At 36.7% G+C, this 21,638-nt stretch overlaps 1 protein-coding gene across 1 annotated transcript in view; it reads right to left on the reverse strand.

Annotated features, from left to right (window-relative positions):
- malrd1 (MAM and LDL receptor class A domain containing 1) overlaps nucleotides 1-21,638 on the reverse strand; it is a 170,356-nt gene that overhangs the window by 46,857 nt on the left and 101,861 nt on the right. Inside the window, exon 32 of the mRNA XM_088918156.1 lies at nucleotides 3,893-4,073. Within this exon, the coding sequence (XP_088774282.1) occupies nucleotides 3,893-4,073 (181 nt within the window). The remainder of the gene's footprint in view (nucleotides 1-3,892; nucleotides 4,074-21,638) is intronic.

Consider the following 21,638-nt stretch of genomic DNA (forward strand, 5'->3'; position numbering starts at 1 on the left):
TGCCCATTCTGTCAGTGTGGGAAGAAGCTGCAGAAACCTTTGCCTATGAAAGAGGAATTACTGTTCCCAGACCTGAGCGTGAATGAGAGCAATTCATTGCCACAGTAAACTACTGTAGGAAATGAACGACTCCCAAATGACCAAGGATGAACATGCAAGCCACAGACTGGAGGACGAGGCTATCATCACTGCCTGAGATCAAATCACTTCCATTGCCAGGGCTTGTCACCCACAACAGTAGGCCACCCTGAGAGATGGACAGGAGTGTGCTACCCTTTCCTGAACTTGCCATCCGTGTGATGGCTGTTTTCATCTACAGGATGTTCTGCTGCCAGGGGAATGGAAACAAGCTGCACAGATTATAAGAATGCCAACTAATCAGTACCATGTCAAGTGCTAAACATGTTTTTTGTTAAATTATATTAAATGAGATGATAATGTGTGTGTACAATGCTGGCATTATTAGAAACAACTATTCTAATTACTGTAAAAAAATGATCCTTTGAGAGAAGTAGTCAAGGAGCTGACACAGATGTATGAATCTTCACAGGAAACTGTGTTCTTTCTATCTCTCAGACTTTTTTCAACTACTTTAAAAACTGTAAGGCACAAATGTTGTTTCATTATAATATTTAAAGATAAGGACATTTTCAGCATCGGGTTTAATACAATTTTAAAACTTTTTAAGGCACTGTATGTCTTAGTAACTCTGCATAATGAGTCTGTACAGAGTAATTTGAATTGAATTAATTTATTTTCAAAGGAAAGGTACAGTACTTATGCATCAGGAGAGGTGTTTATTTCTATATAATTCAAGGCTTCTCTGTTTCTCATTCAGGAAATAGAAGTACTGCTTAATTACAGCAGTGTAATCATGTTTTATGAATGTTAAAAAATTATTCATTATAGCATAAATGTTTGTTTGCTATGAATACTTTGCTGGAGGACAAAAATAGGCAATGGCACTAGTTGTCCTGCTAGTAATCAGACAATTTAAAAAATTGGTTTGCATAGTTGATGTCTAGCTATGATTTTGCTCTATTTCAACAACAATTAGAATTCAAAACAAAAACATCAACATACTTTCACTTTTTCTACAGGTGTGCATCTTCACTAGAGCACTAAACTAAAAAAACAATCATTTACATTGCTTATAAATACTTTCCTGATTAACTGCTAAACTGTGTTCTCAAAAAACACTGTAATGTAACAACACTACATGTTACAGATATATTTATATCAATACATATCTACTGTAAATATGTACTGTAACAATCAATGTGTACTGTAACAAATACACTGTATATACATTGATAAAAATGACCCCATAGTTTATTATATATACAGTATAATAAAACAGTACACTAGATAAACTGAGATATGATTTATTTAAAATGATCAATATCCATAATTAAGATTACACATTTTGTCTAAAAGTGTTAAAAGCCCCCAAACTAAATAAATGAGATCAAGCTGAGGGATATACTAATTTAACACGAAATAATGCAGCACAACTTTGATTATACTAAAATCAAAGGACAAAATTATTTTATGTGCTCAAAATATTATTGTTCAAGACATTTTGTGCATCCTGGGGATCTAATTTTTACACCATGTTAATTTTAAATAAACTCACAAAAAGTATAAATTAACTTTAGAACTTTAGTCTCACTCTAAGATTTACTAAATTGTTATTATTACATTGTTATTACAGAATTGCTTCTGTAATTGCTTCACTAACTCAAGTGATCAAGGCAAACTGAACTTGTAAAAGTCATTTTGGAAATTTATATTATTTCAATATAATGATTTCAGGCACCTCTGTGACCCTATATTGGATAAAGTGGGTAGAAAATAAAAGGATGGATGCAAAAAGAAAGTGGCAATGCACAGCTGGCATTAACACTACCTGAAAATTTCTTATACCCACTTGAAAGAAATGCAATTTCAGTGTTAGAAATTAACCAGCTTTTATTCCAAAATGTCACAAACAGTTTAGTTTCAATCTGGTAAAAAACTACAACTTAAGTAATACAACTTCTAGTAATAAAAAGTTAATTGATGTATTACAGCATGAACTTTATGATCTCTCATTGTGCATAACACATTACATTCTTACATTCTTTGCCATATTCAGTATTCACTCCAACCTCTTAGTTCCCATGAAGGAAATATTTCTTATTGCTCTCTTCTCACACAAAAATAAGTACAAATTATCTTTCATTTACTGTACAAGCATTTCTTTTCATTTCAAATCATCATGAACTTTAAAGGTCTCACTACTTCAGCCTCAAAAAAATTAACAGAATTAGTATAAGACACAGTTTATATATACAGTAGGAACAAGTAAAGGTTTATTTCATGCTGAAAAGAAACCTCAAACAGGGGTTTTGGAACTCCTATTGCAGAAAGACATCCAAAACCTAGTTCACACCTTCTCCCTTCTCTCAACAACAAACTCATTTCCTTCTAATCCTATCTATTCATTTGCAGGTTTTGACTTTTTGACTTTACACCTCATCAACATCTTATACAGTATACATCCTTATTAACTACTGTATTTTGTTTTTTTTTACACCTCTCTTCACCTCTCTTGACACCACCTGAGTGTCTAAACTGCTTCTCTCCTGCTCCCACCACCTCTCCACTCTCCAAGTATTTTGTTATCCCATACTTTATCATCTGCCAGTTCTTCTCTCTCTTATACCTGAAGAAGGCTTCACTTCACTCTTCTCTTTTCAGCATGGAATAAACCTTTACTTGTTCCTTTGCAGCCTAAGCATGTTGACGCATGTTGATGCAGCTACCTACTTCAACAGCTTACTGTACAGTATATACTGTACATCCTTATTAACTACTCTATTTTGTTTTTTGAACATATGGAAATGACACATGCAAACCCCTGTCCAAAAGTAGGGTGTCTAAGTCGAGATGTCTCATTACTCACTCTGATGAGTCAACCCAGCATAGGGTATGTTACAAAAGCATAGGGTACGTTAAAGTATGTCACTCAGTGCTGTCTCAGTAGAGTGACATGCGCCAGAGATCATTTTAAATTCAGAGATAACTTTTTTATTCCAGTTATTGTGTTTTGATCCATATAGTTGAGGAATCATTGTACAAGTATGATAAAATTCTCTGGAGCAATGTTACACCCTACCCAGCCCAGAAGCTCTGGAATCCTGGAGGAAACAGCAACCTCCATGACATATATTTAATATCACTACAGAGAGAATAAGTAACAGTTCAGGATTATTGGTCTCATGAGTGGCTAATGACTGACTGCAGGACATGCAGTTTTACAACTGCGTACCTTCAGATAATGGCACTCCGGCAAATTTCTGTGGTTCTGCACATTTTGTCATCACATGGTTGCCTAAGTAAAAGTCTTAAAATGCATCTATTTTATATCCAGTCATGCATCTTTCAGGGTACTGAACATCAAGCATTTTCTGGTCTTTTTGAATCAGCAGTTAGGCTACCTTGAGATTTTCAAGGTAAGACTTATTGCATAGTCGTAAAACTATATTTTTAACCATTATTTCAAAATAAGGAAAAGTGTATTGGCAAATAAAAAAATAATTCCTTGCATCTGCATAGTTCTGTTCATTCCACAGTTCTTGGCAGGAGGGGACCTACTTAACCTACACTGAGGTGCAGGACACACTTGCGTGACAAAGTACTGTAGGTAATAAGATGATGGCAGCCATTCTGCACTAGCATCCTCAATATACAGCAGATTGCCGAAAAGTGAGAAATTGCTTCATCAGTTGAAATAAGGAAACTTTTAACTGATCAGATCAACTGATCTGTTGTATTTGCTGGTTATGTTCTCAGAGTTTCAAGGACATTATTTAACAAATACAGTAACAGAGACTAAAATAACACCTACTTGGTGCGCAGTTGATAAATTCCAAGTCATCGATAGCAGCTCCCCCACTGAGATCTCTGGATCGAATTCCCAGGAAGATCAGTTCAAAATTCCTCATCTTCCTAAGGGGCACCACAGCTTTGTTCCATTTTTCTCCCTGGTTCCCAGTCTTGTTCCACACTTCAGTGAGACCCTTATCTGTCTAAAAGAAATAGCTTCCTGGTTATCTTACTGTAATGCTTTGACATGATTGCTTCTAATAAATTCCTAATTCCAACACAACAGACAAATAGATATTGTAGTACCAGACATACTGTATGTGGTATTGATTTTAGTGTTGTTATTTAATTGGAATTGTGTGTGCTTGAAGAGTAATAATTCCAAATATTTAGCATACATTACAATATTCAATACATACAGTATTTGTTTTTACAGTTAGCGGTCTGAGCAGAAATGTTTTTTCGGTTTTGTAAAACATTCATTTCCCCTAGGCTCTGAAAGCAGTAATGTGTTGCTATGAAAGTTTATTAAAACAGTCTGGTTAGTCTGAAGAACACAAGCTCATTTGGCTCAACTTCACTGGTTTGCAGGAACAACAAAACAAAATCATCCATCAAAACAACAAAATGACCATAATATCTCTGCAGTAAGATAGTCAAATGGATACAGTGAGTTACACTATTAGACTTTGCCTTTAAGGAGAATGTAATATAGGCACGACATGGATTAACAACTTTACATATACCTCAAACCTATTTGAAGATTCTTGCTGAGGGAACTGTCCATGTTGGTTAGGTAAAACAGCAAATTTGTATTTAACAGGGAGAAAACCCTGTACCTTTACTAGTACAGTACAATGCACCACATACCCGAGATACATACTGTATATGAGTATGTAATACTGATCACAAATTGTACATTGTTGTACATTGCAAGAATGTGTGAAATTACATTACTGTACTTACTGTACAGTGTATTATGGAATAAACAAAGAAACAAGGAAAAAGAAAGAAAATTAATATTTTTGGAATTATTGGGCAAACATTTAATGATTTCAAATAAATAATCATTGGGGTGAATCTATTGAAGTGCAACAATCCAAAGTGGATAAGGACTAAATGTGATTAACAATATATTATCATTTTATTATACAGTACCTGGTATACATTAAAATAACATTAATAAATGGAGCTGCCCTTTCAATCACAGTGCCAAGGCATGATAAAAATGTTTAATAAATAGTATGAAATAGCCTGTTTCTATTATTTTCCTACAACTATTTGGTAATTAATTAAATGGAAACCGATAGGTGGAGTTCTAGGGAAGAAGTGGGAGGAGCTCCGCCCCTTCCTCTCTCATTCAATTATCTCTTTCCTATTTAAACTCTAACCCTGCTAACACACCACACATGTCTAGAATTTTTGAATTCCCTCCTCCTCCTCTTTCTTTCATGTTCTTTCACATCCAGGTTCCCTCTGAGGGCTAAGTGAAGCTTACTTCCCCGACCTCAGGATGGCAGCACCACCTTGACCCTTTCTGGGGAGGTTCTCAAGGGCGAGCCAGAGGGGACCCCCGGCCGCATTATTCTCGGGAACTTGAACTTACTAATTCTCATTCCCTCTCTCCCCTGAGGGTTTATCCCAGTTGCGAGGCAGTGCCTCAAAGCAACTCTCAGCGAGTCGGGGGACTTCATTCGCTTCCTCCTCGAGCAGCTTTCTCTTCATTCTCACCCCCTCAAGCTTTGCCTTTTAAAGTGATTCCTCCAGTCAGGGATTCTTTCTCTACCCCCTTGAGGGGTTCGTTCCCAGTCTTAAAGCAGGGCATCTCACGCGACTCTCAGCGAGTCTAGGGGATATCTCCTCCTTTCTATCCCCTGAGGGCAGCGCCTCTCAAGGTGACTCTCAGGGGAGTCTTCCTCTTCCCTTTCTATCCCCTGAGGGCCTAGCTCCCAGTCGTGAGGCAGCTTCCTCTTTCTTCCCTACCCCTGAGGGCCTAACTCCCTGTCATGAGGCAGCACCTCTCAAAGTGACTCTCCACGAGTCAGGTGTGTTCATGTTTTCATGCCCCGCAGGCTGTCAAGTCAGCCAACCCAGTCAGCCACCTGGGCTCCCCCGTGTGGTCCGGGTGCTCTCTTCTCTACTTTACTAACCCCTGCTTCTCCCCTTGAAATATAATGTATACAAAGTCTTTGAGAATACCTTTTCCATATCTTAGACTTGAAAAAAATATTTCTTCAAATCTTTCTGTGTGAGATGAAGTACAGATTAATTCTTAGAATATGTGTCATTGATCATACGCTTTTTGCTAGATAAAGTATCAGTCTTGCATTGGTAAGGCAATAGCATGGAGCTGGGGAATATTAAAATTTGTTTTAAATATATTTCGATATAAGCTAGCTGAATATTGAACACTTACAGTAGTTTACTATGATTTGTCACCTGTCAAATCATGATAGAAGTTGCTAATAGTTTTATATCTAAATTATATAATCAAATTATATAAAATACTGACAGCGGCACTTTTTCGAGATACTCTAATTTTTTTCTTGTCATTTAATTCTTTAACCTTATTGTTCAGTGTATTGGCTAACTGTGTATGGCTTCTAAGAAATTATAGGTTGTAATTCTCCTTCCATCAAAAAGTCCTTGGTTTAAAATCTAATACACTGTATATTCATTAAGAGAAGGTTGTATTGATTTTCTATATCTGTTGATTGCAGGGCTTTATGAGTACATTGCGTTGTGCAAATACAAATCCATCACTTTTGATCTTGTTCTGTTTTTCCATAATATAGGGGCATTTCATATTTTATTTGGATGCAAGTTTGGTGGGGACACACAGGACAATATAACAACTACAAGTCTTAACCAGCCATCTGTTTTCAGTATATCCTAGAAGCTTGGGGAACTATATTCTGGATGGGATTCTTGTTATTTGTGCTTTACATGACTCACAAATGATTTATGATAATTTAGAGACATCAATTATCCTATCCAGTCTTTCATAGGCATGAAGAAACTGAAGCATCTAAAAAAAACTCCTGTAGAAATAGGGAGAACACACAAACTGTAAACCAGCATGACTGTAAATCCTGCCACCATGTGACATATCTCCACCTAAAGTGCTAAATGTTCTGTAGGCTAAATGTGGAAATCTATATTTGTTTGGTGATGCAAACCTCAACAGGATACAGTATATTTCATTGTCTGAGTTAAGTATTTAATTTATCTTTAGCACTAAAAATATATACTTTGTACAAATGTACTGTTTATTTTAGACTTGATGCAGTTCCAACCCTTAGCATCGACAGGTCTATAAAATAAAAATATTATTCATTTTAACCATATTTGCATCTATAATAAAACACTTCAAAAACTGTACTGTATTCAAAATAGGCAATTAACTATCAAATTATGTATAAATGCATAAATCTAATTACATTTTATTTGCAGGGTAGATGAGTCACTGGCTACTTTCCATGTCCTAATTCCTTCCCATAGTCTATCTTTCAAATTAAAATTCCATAACAAAAAACATTTCCCAGAAAATGCCATGAAAATATCTCCTCAGCTACTAAGAGTCAGCCATTTATCAACCGCTGAAGTAAAAAGTGTATACAAAAGTATTATTATTAACTTATATTTATTCTTATTATTCTGCAAATGGGGTTATGGTTTGTGTTCTGTTTGGGAATAGCCCACAAAAGTAAAAGGAATGTAACAAACAATCAAGTCAATGTTTTATATTGGCCTTATAGATACATACTGTATGTCAGTGATCTGTTTACTAAAATATAATTAATACATGATACAAACTTATTACAATTAATACATGCTACTTTGATTCAGATTATACACACTTCCTATTTCCCCCATTGCCTTTGCCAGGACTACAGTATGATAACACTACAGAAACAAACCAGTGTTGCTAATTCTAAATAAAGGACTGGCCTACTTACCTATGTCTATTTATAACTATGATGAAAATGCACTGTAAGTCTGGTTCCTTTTTCACTCGTATTTTTATGTTGGAAAAGAGGAAATAGTCATAGTACCAAGTGAAAAATTATTTACAGGATGAAACTAACACCTGCATTGTTACAAAAACTGTTTAAGAATTATCTAAAGAACAAACAGTGCATACAAAGAATGACAATGTAAATTAGAGTTAAGTAGAAAGCAACAGAAACTACTGCAGTAAAATTACTGCCTTTGTTTAAGCATTCATGATGTTCTGTTACTTACCAGCAATATTTTAAAATCTTTTTATAAGCATTCATATTTCTGAGACTTGCATTTTCTATATACACACATTTTTTTAAAAGAAACGTGCATTTCTGTGTGGCATACTCAGATTCTTTTTTTGGAATTATATGAAGCACTGTCAAAATATGACAATTTCTAATGTAGCTGGTACAATAGCACAGTGAGGAATTTAGTTTGCTGAGATACTTCTACAGGGGTTTGTCAATCATAGCTCATATGTATATAATATGCATTTGAATCAACTGATTGGCCAGCCAAAGGCACAGCTGTAATCCTGCTGTAGACTAGGCTTGGAATTTAAACAGTAAGGTTCTTAGTCTTAAGGTATGCTAAGGAAGGATAGACTTAAATAAAAAAAGGTAAAGACAGCTGAGTGTCATGAATAGACTGAAACATGAATACAATGTGATACAATGTTTTCTTTGGCCTGGATCTGACTTTGGTTTTTGCTTTCTAATTTCTATTAAGCACATTCTGCTGTAATGTTAACTTCAGAGACAAATATTACACATACAAAGAAGACTCCAGTTTTCTGAATTTCACCCTCAGCCGAGTGAGACCCCGAGTGTCACCCTACAGCTACTAATCCACACAGAGGCAATTAAAAAGATATGATATATCTCCCAATTGCCCAAAAATACAACAGGGTTCTGAAGGTGCACCTAAAATGAATTAACATGTAGCCTATGTGAAGCTGTTTTTGTTACTCACCACTGCAGCATGATAACATCTTGCCAATACAGTATATTGTTGAGTATGTTCTAAATATTTTTGACCAATAGAGTAAACAAAAGACCAAGTGTGAACAACACATTTAATTTAATTTTAATTTAACATATGTGAATTTATCAAAATGGTGGTAAATGCTCACAAATTACTATTGAACACTTAGAAATTAGCCCCTGGATACCATATGCATTTCATTTTTTGGGTCAGGGGTATGGTAAGCATTGAGATTACATTTACAGACTAAGAATGGGGTTAGAACTTTATTGCTACACTATCTAATAGATCATAAAAGTGTGGTCTAGTTACTTGGCAAAGACTCATTTATACAATGGTGTAGATCAAATTTTTTATTTTTTTTCCTATAAAGAATATTATGTGCAGTACGTCAATGCATAATGTGAATTATACAGTATATTTAAATATTAATTTAAGGTGTTTGAGTAAACTTTACCTACTTGCAATGATTAATATACATATGGCATAATTAATTGTTCAAACTGAAATACTGTAGCACTATTACAATTTTTTAAATAGCTCAATTCCTTACATAACCGACCCAGTTTATTGTTATTTGCCAAGGTAAGTTCTGATATGACAAATGGAATGTACTGCCCTCTGTAAAGGAACCCAATTTTAAATCTGCTGAATCTTCAAAGGCTAAAACAGGGACAGATGCAATCAATCTACAATTGTTATATAACTCCCGAGAGTAAGCTTTTTTAGCTTTGTAATGAATTACTTTTATTTATTTCTGTTAACATCATATTCCTGACCCCATTATGCATACGATCATCAAGGTTAAATAAATCTGTATTTGCATAAATTAATTACTTCATAGTGTACATTAATAAAAGTGTTTTCACTAGGCTCTGTAATATAACCACACCAGAAAAGCAGTCTAGTGTCTTTTTGCTTAATCTGATAAAATAAAACTCATATAGTCTTCTGTAAATGAAAAAAAAAATCTTATGGAATGAAAGTCTCCATTTCTGTACCTGAACTATTAATGCTAGAACACAATGTATTATGTAGTTCTACTTGGGATATATTGAACTTATTATTTAGCCAAGGTATGTTCAGTTTCAATCAATCCATACATGGTACAGAAATTTCAGATATGATTTGTTTTCCTATGGGATTTATTTCTATCTATCTTAATTAAAAAAAACCAAATATAATTCTCTACAGTACAACATTTGTATTAATTATGAATCAAAAGGGAATAATTAATTAAAAAATACAAATATTGCAGATAAACTGTCCTAGCGCCCTTCTATATTGAATGTGCTGTTAAGATGAAACACAATTTATATTCATGGCTCTTCATTCCATTTGAGTGTCAACTGTCATAGTGACATTCAAATAAAGATTGTTTTGATTTTTTTTCTAAGAAGAGTATATCTGGATAAAAATCACATTGAATTCAACTTAAAAATATATCTTACAAAATTAAGTAATCCTGAAACAAAATTATTTTTGATGTACATTTTAAAGTAGTTAATCTTCTCCATGCTTCCTTCAGCTGTATCTGGGTGACACTGGCTGAGAAAAAATGGAAGAGATCTACTGTAAGATGCCCTTTGCCTTAGAAGCCAGTTCCCTTCTCTCATCTTTTTTCTTCAGTGCTTACTGCTGAATGATCTTAGTACCAATTAATCATCACAAGTCTTGTTCTAAGAATCTCTGGAGGCCCTTCTACCTTTTCCTCCATCTTAGCTAATGAGTTTATTTTTCTACTCCAACTAAATCCTCACTCCCCTGCCTCATAGTCCTCCACTGGCTCTTCCTCTTCCTCCTCCTTCAGACCTTTCTCTGACTCAGTCACCATCTCTTCGCTCCTGGCCTAAAAACCTACAACATGCATTCAGGACCCTCTCTCTACCCACCTTCTCATCTGAGCTATAGCCTTGTCTCTCTTCACCCCTTCCTCACTAAAAGTCTCAAAAGGGCAGCACACCACCTCTTCTCAATTTAACTCAGCATTTGCAGTTTGACTCTTACTAGTCTGGCTTTTGCTACAGTATCTTCCTTTTCATCTGTCTTTGACCTCTCTGCTGTCTTCTGGGAATCTCTGGCACTACTTACACCTGATTCTGCACCAAACGTGCTGATTGCAAGTACTAGGTTTCCTGGCACAGCTCATACTCTGCACCCGCTGGAGTTGCACAAAGCTCTGTGCTGGGTGCCCTGCACTCCTCTCTTTAATTGACATGCTCCCTAAGGTCTATGAAATCCTCCCACAGGTTTTCATACCACTTCAATGAAGATAATGCTCAGATACATCTCTTTTCCACACTCTGCTATTCATATCTCCTCCCATATTAATCCTCATGGATGCACTCCCAACATCTTAAATTAAACCTTTTGCACCATCTCCCTCCTCCTCTGTTAAGAACCGCCTTGTCATTCTTGACCCCTCTCTCTAATTCCCATTTCTGATTCCCATCTAATTTTGTATTTCTACACTACAAGCAATATCTAGAAGATCCATAACTTTCTCATTAACTATTCTATTACAACTTGTAGTTCAGATCCTGGTGTTTTCTTGTCTGGACTACTGTACCTTCCTAGCCTACCAGCTATTCATCCAATTAATTCAGACATCTACCACAGACTATTTGCAGTCTCTCATACATTTTCTATATTCCCCCAGACCTAGTTTTGACAGGAATATAAACTAGTTTCCATGATTTTTGTTAAAAAAATGAAGAGCAACTTGCAACACAGTTGCAATGGAAATTCCATTCATAAACACATCTTAACCTGCATTAGAATAGCAGAACATTCTAGATAACAGAAAGATAATAACAAATATTGCTTTCATACTGTGAAAATAGTGACAGAATCTAGACTGTAACTGAAAAAAATAGCTCTAGAAAAAAGGCTAGAGTAAAGGGTATATCCTATAGAAATGAGATGCTCAGTAAGCAAGTGGTGACAATGTACTCACGGGAAACAGCAAAAGGTTTTATTCTAATGTGATTTTGTTAACAAGTAGGTAAAATCTGCTGACACTTTCTACAAATAACAAATAATGGCTCATTAGAGTGACTGATTTTAAACAGTTTTGTACTGCTTATCTTGGATAGTTTTCAATTCCTATTGACATAGTGTGGTTGTTTAAGAGGGAACGTACTGCCAGAAGAAGGGAGAGACTGATTGGTTTTGTTTTCCTTGGAAGAACAATATTTTCTTCTGAAGCAAAGTTGGAGTTGAACTTAAAATCTTATTCTACAAGAATTGTTAAAGTATCCCTATTTAGTCTACTTTTGTTTCTGGGACAAAATAATTACCTTCCTGACAACAGCAAAAGAGCCAACTAAGTATTTTTGTATTATCTGGGGAAAAGTTTTGACTTTTCTTTATTGAAATGTCTCTGTGTAACTTATGTCTCTGAAATATAACAGTCCTATAAATATTTACTGGGTTTCTGACCTTATCTGTTTCTTTCAACCAGCTCTATTGTTCCAACCTAGCTAATGACATGAAGCTATATAGGTGCTTGTAAATACTAATTGTATGAGTCTGACAGTCTACAATATAGAGGTAGAGCTGTCGAGTAAAAGGCCAGCCATCTCTTACATTGAGAACTGAATACACGTAGTGTTCTAGAATGTCCTAATAAAGTCTCAACATTATAACTCATTCTCCATTTCCAGTACACGGTTTCAGAAGTGCTGGAACCAGTGTATGCATCCAACAGAAGCTCAGAAAAGAGAATTTTATGAAGAGCATGCCAAAGTTATTCATTCAGAGCCTTTTGACTTTGTTAAGCCATCTTCATTGCCTTTTGGGAAGCAAGGTTTCTCTAAAGGGTGGCATATCAGCACATTAGTTAGCATCACTGCCCTGCAGAAATGGGGACCTGGGTTCAACTGTGGATATGGGTGCTATCTGTGTGGAGCTGGAATGTTTTCTCTAAGTTTGCCAGGGTTTCCTCTGGTTTCCTCCCACAGTCCAATGGCATACAGATGGGCTGATTGGCTTCTAGGAAAATTGGCGTGATTGTAATTGTGTCTGTGTATGCCTACTGTAGCAATGGACTGGAGTCCCATTCAGGGTACATCTTGCCTTGCAGCCACTTGCCAGGACAGGCTCCAGTGACCCTGAATTGGAGGAAAAGGTAAGAAAATGGTTTGATTGATGTTTCTCTAAATGCTGACAAATTCTATAATAAGGTGGATGACACCATACGGCTTGTATTATAGGTCCTTCCCTTTGTTTATGGTATTCAAAAAGATTTTTTCTACATGAGACATCAAGTCTTCTTGTGAAGAGAACAATGCCTTCATGCCAGCAGTATGACGGAGACTGGATCAAGAGAATCCACTGTTGTTCATTCTCTGGAGAAAGCAAGTTGTGGCAACGAAACAAAGTTCATCAAGAACAGATCCAATTCTAGGACACCGTGAGTCACTAAATCTTGTCAAGATTGACATATCATGATGCTCAATCGTTGTGATTATTATTGCACTGCCACTTCCACTGCATCAAAAACACCAAGTTATACAGTATCAGCCTGGGCAGGCTGTTAAACAGCAGATCAGCTGTGTGAAGAGCACTAAACATATTTAGGTGAGACAACCACACAGGGTCCGAGTGCTTTCCAATGTTCGGAAATGCAACAGAATGACATGCTGTGAGCAACACGTTGAAAGGTGTCTGTCAAATCCAGGAGTGGAGCCAAGTTCACTTTAGCAGTCATACACTGAGTACAACAGACTAAAGCAGACAGAACCTGAGTGTTTTTATAAACAACAGAATTCCACTTGTAGCGATTGATAGCAACTTAACAGCACAGCATTACATTGACTGAGTTCTAGGAGTACACTTGCTGTCATTCTTGGTGGCGGATACTGATGTGAAATCTTGTCCAGAAGGACAACAAAATCAAAACTAATAAACAAAATATTAAAAATGTCAGTCCCCTCATTCACAATCATTTCTTTCATGTGGGCAAACTGTTACGTGTTTAGTTTACCCAAAGGGTAGTTTTATGATACAATGATACAATCTACCCAGTCATGTTGTTAAAACCAATATCTGCTTATTTAAAAAAATGACTACTAAATTATAAAACTAACGGGCTAAATTGGCCGAATGATACAGTATTTATCATGTTCTTGTGTTTGCTATGTTCTGTTTCTCTTTTATTATTTGACAGGTTGATTACATATTTTACTCAAAATGCCTTTTAAAAAGTCATCTACAGAAGAAGGGCACTGCTCAAAGCTAAAACTGAATAAATCAAGTAACCTGTTAATTGCAATTTTATTTTCAATTTTGTTAATACTGAATAAACGACACTCAAAGTTGAAATAAATATTAATGGCTTTCCATTTAAGTCTTCCATCTTATTTTAATCTTTATGGTAATGTGTGAGGCAGTATCCTCCCAGGATCATAGACTTTACAGTTAAATACATAGTGCGCTACTACAGTATATTCAGTTTTCAGTCTTCATATCCAGTGTGTGCTCAGATTTTCTGCCGTAAATTTCTAGTTCCTCAAAGACTGAAGCTTCAATTAAGCAGGAAAACAAATACATACTCTGCAAGCACTGCAAATATTTTAATTCTGCAAAATTGCAAATAATATTCCAAAAATAAAGGACAGTGCTTTAGTAAATTATAGTTAAGAAATTAATGAACAAAAATAAACTCATTTGGTATTCCTCAAACCAACAAGGTTGCTAAAAAAAACAATACCAAAATTCACTTAGGAAAATATCTCACTATAATACATAAGCAAGAATAAGTATTAAAATATTTATTTTGCAGAGGCTATATGAAATTGAGCACAAACCAAGGGCATTAGATCATTCATCTTCACTGTCCAACAGAAAACAAAAAACAGTTAGAGATGATGAATTACATAGTGAACCGTAATTGATGAACTTCAAACTGGATTGCCCATATAAAGTGCTTTAAATTGAATCTTATTTAAAATGTAAAATACATACAAACATATTTGCCCAGCTTCATTTATATTTAGTGGAGAACAAGTGAAAAAACATTGTATCATTATATCAAAATTTCGTTTCATTTGCACATGTCACAGTTGGCATCCCTCCCCCAGGGGGCGCTCTCTACCCTTAGGTGCCACTAATTCCAGTTCAACCCCTGATTGCTTTCCTGGTGTGTGTAATCAATGATTTATTATATACGCCAAGTGCTTCCAGTGCTCTAGGCTCAGCTTTGGAACATGGACGTCTGAAGGCCCGCCTACGACCAGACTTTGAGCAAGTCTGAGGGCGTAGGTTTTATCCCCAGATATCCTGACCTCTGAGCCCAGGGCTTGGAGCGCCTTGTCCCATTTCTGTCAGATGCCTCATGTCTCCCTATTCGTGTTCCCCCCTTCATTTTAATCCATCCTTGTCTTGATTGATTGCCTGGCTCTGGAGTTCTGGACTGTTCCTGGCTACCCCTTGGACCTGAATGAATTTGGATGTTATCGGATCTTTCCCCTTTTCACTATGGCATGGATTATCACAATATCACTATTGTCACAATAAACCTTGTGTGTCTTCCGCAAAGTGTGTCTCCTGAACTTTCCGGATAAACCCCCTCGCACAGGGTCTTAATTACAAACCCACACGAGAGACCAAGTTCTCTGTTCCCGAACGCTGAGCCTCAAGTGACACCCTCCCTTACCTATCAAAAACTACAAATCCATGGCTTTGATTTTGATTGTCAGAAGTGTCTTATAAACCTTGGAAACCCATGATTAAATAATGGGTTTGAAATGTTCCTTTGGCAATTGAGTTAAAATTTAATTCAGGTTTTAGTATGAAATATGATAAATCTCATATATCAAATACCCAAGCTACTTTGAAATTAATAGTGATGCTTGGCCTGCATTATTATGTGCCTGCACTGACACATAAACAAACCACTGTTCCTTTATGGTAGACAAAAGCATAGTATACAGTATAAAGAACAGTGCACAATATAACAACAGAGCATTCTATGAAAAAATACCCTATACTGTAAGACATCAAATATGCTATGATGGAATGCAAGCCAAATTTTCATTCAACTACAGAAAGACAGCAGTAAAGCAAATATTTCATTTTTAATAGAAATGTTATTGAAATGTCTTAAAAATAATTCAGATCTGAATAGGAGATGGTGATATACAGTTCTGAGACTCAGAACCCTCAGATAAATCATGGCTCTCTAGGATTTAATATCTTGGAATTAAGATTAGCTACATAGAAAAAAATGGCATTTCAGAGCTTTCTTATTCACAGAGGTGGCAGCCATTTTTATTATTTTTGGAACAATTGAATATATCAAGGCATGTCATCGTAATGGACACAGTTATATGACAAGCCACACTGTGAGGGAAAAACACATCTATGCTAAGATCTACAGTATGATGCTAGCATTATTCTTTTATCATGTTTATCAATGTATTCTTTGTAAGGATAAGATACTATACATAAAACCTTTCCAGAATAAAGCAGAATATCTTTGACAAAAATATTATACAAATTGTTATTCAAAATGCTGACAAGTTTTTCAAATCTAACCACTACCACAGAGGTTCTCAATCCTGCTCCTAAATGCTCACATTGCTCCTAAATGCCTCTGTTGGTTTTGGTTTAAACCAAAACCTCATCTACCCTTTTATTTTCAAATTGAACCATTTACCCTTTCTATTTTCCAATTAATCCCTTAACTTACTCAATGTTCAAATAAAACATACTGTATCTGATAGTTTTCAACTCGGTAACATGTTGGGAGTTGCTTTTTAAAAATTGCATTTCTTAAGTTACATTAAATTCCAAACTTTTCAGTAGAAACAATTGCAAATGCTCTGATAAACTAAATTTCTGGTTTAATTAAATAATTATACACAGCTGGAATGCAATCCAGCAGGTGTGTGTCCATCTTTAACTTGACGTGAGCCCTTACTTTATTTTACCGTAGCAGGCCGTCTTTTGAAGAGGCTGAGGTTACAACCAATCTGCCACAAGAGGCCACTACATATCTTCTAATTAATAATAATAATTGCTCACACTTATACAGTGCTTTTCTGGACACTTTACAGGTAATGGGGACTCCCCTCCACCACCACCAATGTGCAGCCCCACCTGGATGATGCAACGGCAGCCATAGTGCGCCAGAACGCTCACCACACATCAGCTATCAGTGTGGAGGAGCGCAGAGTAATGAAGCAATTCATAGATGGGGATTATTAGGAGGCCATGAATGGTCAGAGTCAATGGGAAATTTGGCCAGGATGTCAGGGTTACACCCCTGCTCTTTTCGAGAAACACGCTAGGATTTTTAATGGCTACATTAGCTACAGAGGGTCAGGACTTCGGTTCTCTAAAGGATGGCACCTTTTTCTTTTACAGTATAGTGTCCCTGTCACTATACTGGGGCATTAGGACCCACACAGACCACAGGATGAGCACCCCCTGCTGGCCCCAGTAACACCTCTTCCAGCAGCAACCTTAGTTTTTTCCCCATGAGGTCTCACATCCAAGTACTGACCAGGCTCACACCTGCTTAGCTTCAGTGGGTTGCCAGGTGTGAGTTTCAGGGTGATATGGCTGCTGGTAATTACTTGTAAATACCCACACTGTGGTGACTGAATTATTAGTTAATTGGTAAAGGGTTTAGAAACTCACATTCTTACATGTCAGATAAAATAAGACTTTTTGTTTGGTATTGAAAGGGAGTGCACCATGCTAATGGTAGTTTTTTTATTGCCGATTTACTGTACCTGAAAGGGTTGAACAATAAAACCTGGACTTTAGTTCTAACCATTTTGAGTTTTTGTGATGACCTTTGGGACTGCCTCAGTGAAGGGTAGGGTCTGTCACAAATTGGTACTGAAACCCAGCAGTACCTTGAAAAATACTGCTGCCCTCTTTTTGAGTACTACACAATGGTCATAGTAGGCGCCATCTCAGGCAATGTGCTTAACTGAGGAGGCAGAGGTGTGAGGTTACCATTTGTGGGATTATGACTGAAAGTCATTGTTAGAATTTCTGCTAAAATACATACAGAGAGCTGAACCAACTCCAAAGACTGGGAAAGGTAATGGAATGACATAAGTAGTGTGCCCTACAGTTGAATGGACTTTTACCTGAGACACCAGGTGGTGGTGCAGTGAACACCTCTCACCATGTGGTGGAGTTCCCAAAAGGAGATCTACATTTCTGTGGCAGCTGTGAGTAGTCTTGGCATAACCGTCATTGTTGCCACAACCACTGAACCCTGAAATGCATGTCTTGCAGCTCAGGGAAGTACAGGGCCAGGATCAGAGTATGCCATGGCTTTCTTAAAAGTGTCTGGGTGGGTGCTGAAAGTTTCTACAAAGGGATGAGATGAAAATCAGCTGTCTGTTCTCCAAGTAACATGAAGTAACATGAAGGAAGTGTGGGAGAAGTACACCCCAACCCCAGTGTATCCTGAGCTTATGGAACTTGGCCTATGGCAACTCTCCTGCAAGAAGAGCTGAATGGGGAAATTTCCAGGGCTTAATTATGAGGCTGGGCTGAAGGATCTGATGAGCATCAGCTGCCAGGACCACATACTGTAAATGAGTGCAACAAGTTTAGAACAAGCAGCAGCTGGAAGAAGACCATGGTACTGTTAAACCTTCTGCAATAGGAGAATTCTACTCTGCAAGACACATTTCAGCAGAAATGGATCACATTTCAGCTGGATCAGGAGCCAGCAAGGTAGAATCCTTAAAGTTATGAGTGCATGAAACTTTACATGTCAATGGAGTGTGGTTCTACAGGCTAGTGAAGAGCAGAGGAAGAACCTGGAGTGCAAAACTGCTGCATGTGAGACTTATATCAGCCAGTTCAAATCCAGCCAGAGTGAATATAAATACACACTTCAGAAGAAACTGAAAGATGAACAATATACAGGAAAAATCCCAGTGAAAGGCTGCCACCTTTTTTGAGCTCTACTGCCAGCTGATGAGTGTGGAGATGGAAATGACCAAAAAGGGATCAAATGTGAAAAATCATCAGCCTATGCTAAGCAAGGTCCTTTCAGAAAAGAAATGGTTAGATGGTAATTTCGACAGAATCACTGTTAGAAACTAGCCAATCACAGTTAAACAATGTGGTTCAGTATGGCTGCTTTCAGTGTGAAAAGTATAACCTATTTTCAGACACTAACTGAGTAGTTCAGGTAATTACACAATCAACCATTGTGAGTGATATAATTAGTGGAGTACAGCACGGATCTGTCCTAGAACCATTGCTCTTCACAATGTACTGTATACAATATGTACAGTACTTACTTGCAGTTAGTTAACTAGCCACGTTTGCACATGATACCAAATTAGGAGGAAGGAGGAAATTAAATTAAAAAAGGTTAAGCAAAATGTATGACTGGGCAACCATTTGACAGATGACATTTAATGTAGACGAGTGTAGGGGTTTACATACAGTACAAGCAATAACTTGTAAAAGTTATTTACTGTACATCACAAAATAGACAAAATTTCCAGGTTTTTCCCAGCACCTTTCTGCGATTCAGAATGAGGCAACAAAGGTTCTGGTGACGTGAAGCTGCCCTATTACATTGTAAACAGGCAGGCTTGTGAATACATCTCTTTTAATACAACAGAAATATATAAATATAAATATGATCAATGGAACTTACTTGTTAACTCTGCATGCAGATTACAAATCTTTCTGTGGTGAAATATCTGCTGCACAACCTGTACTTAATTCACTTGTACATCACATTACTTTAATTATTACAGTGACTAGAAAGCAGAAAGGTCTGCATCACGTCACAATTCGTGGGAACTCTCACTCTAACCCGTGGCAAGACCAGGGGTTTGCAACAACATGGCAACTTACAGTACTTTCACAAATTCACAATTCAAAATTTGTAGATTTTTTCTATACGGTCAATGAATTTATTTTGTTACCTCGATTTTATAACCTGTCTGCGAAATTGGGACTTCAGTTCCCTTTTAAAAAGGCAAATAAAATGCTAGGATTTATAGTTAATAGCACAGATTTTAAAGCAAGGGTGTCAAGCTCACTCCCACTGGAATGCTATGCAGTGAGTTAGCACCGCCATGGCAGATGGCCACAGCTCCACTCACCTGTCAGTCAGTGCTAGTTACCAAGGAACTTATTCTGAGAGTATTCTGAGAGGGTAATTATTTCACCTGTGGGAAATTTAAAAACACACCCGTCCATACAGTACATACACTAAGTGGTGCAGGATATTTAACTTCAATTTTAAGGTCTGCTCTCACTATACGTTTTGCTCTGAATCTCAGCACAGCTCTCTAGCTTGGCATTCTATGCTCGGATTTCTCTTGGACTCCTCAACGTCTGGATTGCCCCAGCACTCTGCCTCTAGTTATCGACTCAGCATGTTTCAGGACCTCAGCTTGAATTCCCTTGGTGCTGCTACAGTGTCTTCCTGGCTCCAGCCCTTGCTAAATCTGAACTTCTAGCCTGCACCATGCTCTGCTTGTACCCCTAGCCTCCCATCCCACCTCACTGCCTGCAGCTTCACTGTTTTTTTCTTGCCCTGCACCTACAGTAGGTTCACCTTATGAATAAAACTGCTGCTTAGTTCAACCTTAAGCCCCGGGTAACACAAAGGGATATAAAATTATATAACACACTAGGAAGGCCTGATTTATATTATGAACAATTTGGGCAAAACATTATAGAAAAGATACTACTGCTCTGGAATCAGTCTGGGGAAGAGCAATCACATATTAAAAAAGGTAATGTCCTACACTGACAGGCTGAAGGAAGTGATCCCTTTTAGTGTTGAACAGAGGAGATTATGACTAGGACCAGGGTTTCTAACTGTGTGTTTCTAAAACAAGTGGAGTTAGTGTTCAATTTAAAATTCTCAAAGGCACCGACAAAGACTAATCAGCATCTTTCTTCAGATTTAAAAGTGAACAAGAGGGTACAAGTGGAAACTACTCTATGTGGATGTGCATTTAAAACTGAGAACTTTATGGATTTTTTTACTCTTCTGGGGTAGAGTATGGAACAAGCTACCCAGCCATATTGTTAAAGTCGATAGCCTAGTCGATTTATTTATTCATGAAATGATTGTAACGGATCCTTGGAACAATTAACTACTAAACAGGCTAGATGGGCCAAATGGCCTCCTGTTCATACTTCATACTCCATACGTAAATGTTTATTATTCTTAAAAATTGCATCATTTTCTTCCTAAAAGGTAATTAATTTATTCATTGAAGATCTTTTGATAATCTAATGAGAACTGTCATAAGGAAACACTTTATCACATATAGCATGAATAAATCATTGAATACAGGGATTTAGCAGATTACTGAATTCAACAGGTATTCAAGAGTTACTGTATGTTCTGCATATGGATTACATTATGTTATGAGACTTTAATTATCTAAGCTTTTTTGTAAAGACTGTAGTTAAAATTTGTTTTTCCTCCAAAAAACATACTGATGCATAGAATTATCTTTCCAGTAATTCTATGAGTGATTAGTAAACTCTATGGTTTTTTTTTGGTTGTTGTGTGCTCTCAGAGCCTGACAGAATCACAATTACTTTGCTAAATGTTAAATTCCAACAGTACGTTTTGATCTAATAAAGTGTAAACGTTAATCTCAGATATCATAATTTAATGATTCTGTGAGATAGAGATTACAGAGAACTTCAGAAGTACTCGTATCTTTCATCACTGCCAGCGGTGGATTTGCATAAAATTACTTCAGGCCTGGTATATAATTAGAATATTTAGTGTAGGCACTACTGTACACTACCTCAAA

This window comes from Atractosteus spatula, chromosome 6 (genome assembly GCF_055471065.1).
Source record: "Atractosteus spatula isolate fAtrSpa1 chromosome 6, fAtrSpa1.hap1, whole genome shotgun sequence".
Lineage (NCBI taxonomy): Eukaryota > Metazoa > Chordata > Actinopteri > Semionotiformes > Lepisosteidae > Atractosteus > Atractosteus spatula.